Here is a 7,040-nt window from a genome sequence, read left to right on the forward strand (position 1 = left end):
GGAAGTAATATATATAAAAACCTGATTTATATAGATAATGGTTTGTCATTTCCCATAATGGGTAACTTCAAAGTGCTCTCTCAACATTTCTGTGCAACTTTCTAATGGTATTTGAAAGTAATTATTGTTGTGACTAGTGTCACAACAATAATCAGAAGAATTCAAAGAACCACCTTTATCTCTCAATAAAGGGGAAAACTGAGAGTTGTGAACTTCAGCTGCTGTGAACTTCCAACAAACAATCCAGAAGCTAAAGCTTTTGAAGTTACAGGAGAACAAGTGGACAACGTAAGGTCATTTTACTTATATAGCACATTTTAAAAATGTGGTGAGCACTACATTTTGATCTACTTGGACCAAGAGTAAAAAAAAATGGACTGCTCACCACCAGAAGAAAAACACTAAGAGGAAAGTGCATAGGTGGGAATATCAAGTGCGTTTTTGACTTCAGGTAAAAAAAAAAGAAGAGTGGAAACATTGACTAGGAAATTCTCGACAAGAGTCTGCTGCCAAATGCTAAAATCTGAAAATGAAAGCTTTCTTTTTTTCTTCTTCTTCTTCAGCCATTCAGTGATGCTGAACCCACAGCTAAGGACAAAAGAACTGCTTGAATGGAACTGAAAATCAGCAAAAATAAAAGAGCTGAAGATCGGAGTACAAAGAAGACGATCAAGGACAGATGTTTCAAAATAATGGCTGAGCAACGTATGCGTATATTTTGTCCACATAGGAGAGAGCTACGTCTAAGCTGCCATGATGAGCAAAAGCTCTTCAGTTAAGTGTTTAAAAATAATTATTTTTTTCATTTGTATTTCTTTCACATAGAAATCTATGTATTAAGAAAGACATTAAAACCACCAAAAGTTCATTCATATGTGAATACTGGCATGCAACAAGAAGATCAGCATGTACAAGAATAGTTTGACTGATGTAACTCCAAATATCAAACTCTGGTTTTGATCGATTTTAAAATAAAAGTAGACCATTTTTATTTCCAAATCTGTACAGTTTTATAATCCCTTGTCTGTCTTTTTTCTGATCTGAAACAAATCTTTTGATGAGCGAATAAACAAATGAGCACATTCTGAGAACTTGTCTTTAAGTATTAATATTGTTTTATTACATTTTTTTTTTTATACAGACTGGGCTTAGGTAAATAAATACAAGTTCTGAACACAAATGCGTCGAATGAATTAAGGAAAACTGTGTTCTTTTCAAATTACAAATTTAAGGGTACAATTACAAATGTCTGATCCCAAAGTTTTAAATTACAGATTCATAAACAAAATTTAAGCATATTAATTTAGATTAGCATGATAATATCATGATGTATACTACTGCATGCAGTGCTAATTCATGAAGAAAATACTCAAGTGTTAAGGTGAATAATATCTTTTGATTTGATCAAGGGCCTCCGACTGAAGCACTAAATAGTTAGGATTTCTACAATTTGCAAAACTCAAGTTTATTGTGTCTCCAGTTCAATTTAAACCACTTTCCCTTTGTTTTTATTAAAAATTTTTTTACCTGAACTCATCAATAATCGACTGGTGGCAGTGTCACCATTTGAGTAAACGCTTCATAGTTAATGATGCCGTTTGACTTGACATTTGCTTCTTTGAAGAGGTCATTCACTGCAGGAAGAAAAGAGAAGAGAAATAACAGATTCAAATATGATTTTAGACCAGGGAGGCTTTTAAAGCCACATATTCAAAAGAATGAAATGTTGTCCAAGCTCGGGAACGTATTTCAGTCATTTAAGGCCTTTAGGCGTTTTCTTGTTTTATTTTTTTTGGTTCATTATGTTGCCAGCAAAGGTGAAGAAGTCTGAATCCATGTAAAAACAGAGAACAAAAATAGGAATGTCTTTTCTGCTCGTATCAACCTCCAGTATCATAAAATAATAGCTTTTATAAAAAGCTATTATAATAGAGTCGCAGCAATTCTCATGAAGCTTTTTTTTTTTTTTACAAAAATGAACCCATCACTTTTTACATGCTCTGTGCACAAAAGTGGGTTTGTATTTTGAATAAAGCAGCAATATTATTAGATTTACTGTTGTGTGCCAAACATAAATCTGACTTGTAACTTACTGTGTCCTGTCCCTTAGAAACTGAGATTGTACTAAAATAAATTGTAAATTTTTTAGGTAATTTGTGCAAAGTGTTTAATCTGAATATTGCACAAGATTAATGAATGTTATTCTTGCACGTTTAATGTTCCAGGAGATAATCTGTAACCAGGATGATCAAACAAGACCAAGGAGTGATTAAGCACGTCCTGCACACACATATGCAAAAAAATGAAAATAAATGACACACAAGTCTTTCTAATCTGGCTTTTTATAAAGCCTTGCAACCTCTGCAAATATGCCCAGAATCCTTAAACAGCTGCATCATAGAAGTACAGGAACCCAGTTCAGTCTCTGCTGTTTCCCTTTCTTTTTTTCATCAAAATCCAAAGCACTGTTGTCTGCTCTTTTAGTGGAGGGGCATTAATATTCAGCAGTTCTGAGATCCACTAACTTGATGGTTGTTTTCCCACTGAGACTGAGTCAGGCTTTTTAACTATGAGCTGCTTAATGTGCATGGCACCCTCCCAGTGGCACCCACCCAGTGACACCCACCCACTGACAGTGCTTAGAGTTACACGAAGCCAGCAACTGTTTGAATAAGAGGGCTTTGAAAGGCTCCAAACACCTCTGGAGATTTACCCAGACATTAGCATCCCCTCTGTGTGTCGTCCCATCAAACCTCGCAGCTTGGGATTCATAGTTGTTTCCATCACAAGAGATATTCTACTGTGTCTGTAAAAAATGTAAGGAAATATTTAAATAACGGCTTGGCAGATTTGAGAATGCAGTACTGCCTTTTATTTTAAGTACAAAAATAATGTTGCTTAGTGTATGAATAGTGGAATAGTTTTTTTTTTTAAGGCACTTTTATGAAAACATATTGAACTGGTTTCTTTTAATTACTACTAAAAGCAAAGTAACAAAAAAAAAAGAACCTTTTTGCTTTAAACCAGCTGGATTTGTGGTAATGAAAGCTGACAAAGTGGCACCCTGCAAATGTGTTTGTTTGTCCTTTTAATGTGATCTTGAGAGCTGCTTAAAGGACGGGTTTGGCTGGGTTTGGCTGGGCTTTCCTGAGCGTAACTTTTTTATGTTGTGTGAAAGTTGCTCAACTTTATCTTGTCTAATAGTCAGCAAAGGAAGATAAAGGCACGTTTTACAAGATCTCAAAAATATTAAAATTAGGTGAATCCGATTCTGAATTTATTTAGTAGAACTTTCAATTTTCCTCAACGCACCAATAAGGAAAAAAATATTTGGATCAGAGCCTGCAGATGTTTAAAGGGAGAAAATAAGAAGGAATTGAGGAAGGCTCCTAATAAAATGGCGCATCCATCAGGAAACACCAAGACGGCATGGTGAGCGCAAACTCTCAAATCGAATTGCCATTAAAAAAATCATTTGTTGACAAAAAAAATCCTTTTTTTAGACACTGATGTTGTTTGGGCAGATGGGGAAGGAACATTTCCAAACTTGAATTGAGGCGAACAGCTTGTGAGTCGTCTGGGAGTCACAGAGCTGAACTCAAAAGCCAAACTGATTCTCATTGCTTTCTTTATGTCATTACCAAACATGAGGAAGATACAATAAATGTGTCCAGAAATTTGGTGAATTGTCAGTTTGAATAAGAGAAGGAGTCTGGACAAAAGTTAGTACTTTCACTACTAATATTATTTTTGTTTTGTCTAAAGTAATGTAAGAAAATGGAAGGGCATACACCATTTATCAGTCCTTTGAGTTAACCCATCTCTGGGAGGATAGAACAGTTTTACAGATATCTCTACTTTTCACTCAGATGAATAAAATGTTCAAAAATACCAACCACTGAAAACAATATTGTTAAATTTACCTGCCCTTTACCTTAAATGTAGTCCGTTTTAGTAGAACACACTGCTACTACAGCGACGTGTGAAATCAGCATGTTATTGTTGCTAAGAAAAGGATTTTGGCCAAATTAACTCAACATGAGCCAGTTTTCCAGAACAATTTACCTTCTTTGTCTGTGAGTTTCTCTCCTAAGGTGGTCAGCTTGGCCCGTAGCTCAGCTGCCTGGATCTGTCCTGTCTTCTGCTTGTCCGTCATCCTAAAGGCCTCCAGGATTTCATTCTTCGGGTCTTCCTGCTGCATCTGCCTGTGCATCATGATCAGGAAGGTAGAGAAGTCTACCTCGCCTTTCTTTCCTAAACAGACATTATATTCATTAAACATGAGCGTTACAAAGTGATGTGCATGTGTGTTTGTACTTTTTTTTTATTTCAGCGTATTTTTAAACCACTGGTAGCTCCAAGGAGCCAAACGTTCTTGTATCCGTTTCATGTGGTTTTGATCGATACCTCTCCAAGATTTGTACAGGACTTTTTATATGGATCAAAAGAACGAGAAAAGTGAACCAAGACTCCACCTTAAAAGCACCTTCTGAAACAGAAGCACATTACCTGAAAGCTATGTAGTTAAGGACTAAAAACAAAATACAAAAAATGGCTGAGAAATGTCAAGTTTCCAGCCAGTCTCTCAGTGTTGGTTATAAAAGCCTGTTTTCTGATTGATACATTTGGGCATCTGTTATTTTTCAGATTCAGATTCAGGATCTGTGAGACCGGCTGCTGGGAGCAAAGTGTCTTAAGGTCAAATTTCAGTACCTCATTAAAATAGTCTGGTTCAGGACTCAAAATTACATGGAAAAAAAACAACTAACGAGTACCTGGAGAACAGACAGCGATGACGTTTGTATATTCTGAGAAAATGTGAGTAATAGGAAGCAAAATGTGACCAACAATGATCGAATCACGTTTAAGAGAAGGTTGGTTTTCCATGTCCAACCAAATCAACTGTTGTGAGGGGAGCACCTAAAGGGTTAACTGTGAAACATTACATTCTGATCCTTATCCTCAGTGTACGTACCGATTTTCTGGACTTGAAGATGCCTTTCTATTTCGCCATGCGTGGGGCTTGTTCCCAGGCAGCGCATCACTGTGATCAGATCTTTTGACTCGATTTTACCCTTCTGTTTTTTGTCGTACAAGGAGAAGCATTCTTTGAACTCTGCAAGGAGAAAACGGTAGAAATGACACTATGTGTTCCTAAATGAAGCAAAGACGCTGGTTTAGACTGGTTCAAGTAAAGATGTTTAGCAAAAGGTGGAATTTGATCCTGAAGTATCAAGAAACGTTTAAATGATTGTATAAGTGCTAAGTAAAACAAAGCACAAACATCTCTTACCGCTGATTTGAGCTGGTGTAAAGAATTTAGCCTGGAGAACAACAGCTTTGTGTTAGTTGTCATATAAACAAGACGGAGTCATATTAAAATATAAAGAAGGCTTTAGGGAAATACTTTCTTTCTCTTACCATTTCTAAAGCTGTTGCGCTTCCTTCCTGGAAAAAAGAGTGTGCTCTGTTACTAACGTCACCTGTGCCTCCACCTGTCTAAAGTCCAGCTGCAATTTAATATGTGTTGCTGTGGAAACAGCGATACCAGATCCAACATGCCGCACTGGCCTTTTCCTTACCACTCCCACATAAAGAAGAAGTCAGCAATAGCACAGAATCACCACATACTTCAACGTGAAAGGATGACTATGTGGGAAAACAAAGGCTTACATGCTTAAGGCCTGTTCAAATCAAGGTAAATGACTCATGTATAACCCTGGATGAAAAGCTGAAAGGTTGTTTGTCTCCAACTATTATCCCAGCGGTTTGTGCACCCTGCTGCTTGCTATAGGCTCTAAACCCCTGCAGCCGTACAGCAGGTGGAATGGAGAGAAACTAGGCCAACAGAGTGGGATTAGTGACAGAAAGCATGGATGAAAAACACTTAAAACATGCCAAAATTGCGAAATGAAAGGGAAAGAGGGCTTTGTTTAAAGCCTCCCACCCCCCAAAAAAACAGATGCCTCTTTTTCTTCTGTTGTTTCGCTATGAAATTAGCTTGCTGCAAAAAAAAAAAAAAAAAAAAATCTCACCAACTATTTTTGTTTTACATTTTTGGGCAAATATCTTAGTATTTCTGAAATAAGACAAAAACAACTTCTAAGTATCTTTTCAGAAAGACAGAAGCTTTTTTAAAGTCACTAAGTATTTAATATTGATGGCAAAAGTAGTTTTTCACACATTTTATGTGAAAATATCTGCCAATGGAATAAGTACTTTTTCCATCAATATTAAGGACTTATTGACTTTTTAAAATACTTTTATATCTTGCTGAAAAGTTACTTTCAAGTTAGGTTAATCTTATTTCAAGAACACTCAGATATTTGCACTAAACAATAGACTGAAAATATTAGATTGTGTGTTTTTGCAGTGAGGAAAAAGTTACATGGACAGTCTGGTTTACATAAATACCAAAAAGTAATATTCAAACAAAATTATCAGAAGTAGCCCTATTTAACTGATCATTTTTTCAATATGTCAAGGGATTCTGAGTTTCCGTCAATTTAGGGACCAGTTTGTCAGGAGAACAAATGTTTTCCTCCAAGTCGTGTAAAGTTGTCAGACATCCTAATCTTCTGACTTACTGGCTTTTAAAAATGCTTCTATATCTTGCTGAAAAGTTACTTTCGAGTTAGTTCTGACTTATTTCAAAGATACTAAGAGATGTTGTACTGCAGAATGCAATATCTCTGAGAAACATCCAGATGTTGAATGTTACCAAATCCCTTCCGCCAACATCTGGTGCGTCAAGTGAAAAGTGGAGGATATGTGAGCGCCACATTAATATACACGGCTTTCCAGTCAAACGCCAAGCTCAGCGACTTCCCTCTGTGTCAACGCGTAGTAAATGTTTGACCTAAAACAGATGGTGTGGAGGAAAAAAATGTGCCCCGTTCTCTTTGATATTTAATATTTTCATGTTTTGCAGCAAGAACGGTACAAAGTAAGCATATTATTTTCCTTAACTGTGTCAGGAATCACTTTTGTTTCCCATTTGAAAGCCACAGAAAAGCAGCCTCCTCTGAGATGTTTCCTCT

At 36.4% G+C, this 7,040-nt stretch overlaps 1 protein-coding gene across 1 annotated transcript; it reads right to left on the reverse strand.

The window, feature by feature from the left end:
- Positions 1-1,101: 1,101 nt before the first annotated feature.
- On the reverse strand, positions 1,102-5,565 carry calml4a (calmodulin-like 4a). Its single transcript, XM_055045020.1, has 5 exons — positions 5,422-5,565; positions 5,294-5,324; positions 4,976-5,116; positions 4,066-4,254; positions 1,102-1,634 (listed from the first exon to the last, which is right to left on the reverse strand). The coding sequence occupies exons 1-5, from the start codon at positions 5,422-5,424 to the stop codon at positions 1,537-1,539; spliced, it is 462 nt and encodes a 153-aa protein (XP_054900995.1). The 5' UTR covers positions 5,425-5,565; the 3' UTR covers positions 1,102-1,536.
- Between the last annotated feature and the right edge of the window lie 1,475 nt (positions 5,566-7,040).

The sequence above is a fragment of the Poeciliopsis prolifica genome, unplaced genomic scaffold (assembly GCF_027474105.1).
Source record: "Poeciliopsis prolifica strain line A6 unplaced genomic scaffold, Auburn_PproV2 SCAFFOLD021, whole genome shotgun sequence".
Taxonomy (NCBI): domain Eukaryota; kingdom Metazoa; phylum Chordata; class Actinopteri; order Cyprinodontiformes; family Poeciliidae; genus Poeciliopsis; species Poeciliopsis prolifica.

What these genes read in the sequence shown, in the direction of transcription:
- calml4a (XM_055045020.1), bottom strand. An exon ending in TACACCAGCTCAAATCAGCG is followed by an intron (nt 5,117 to 5,293) that starts GTAAGAGATGTT and finishes TTCTCCTTGCAG; the next exon opens with AGTTCAAAGAATGCTTCTCC. An exon ending in TCTTCAAGTCCAGAAAATCG is followed by an intron (nt 4,255 to 4,975) that starts GTACGTACACTG and finishes ATGTCTGTTTAG; the next exon opens with GAAAGAAAGGCGAGGTAGAC.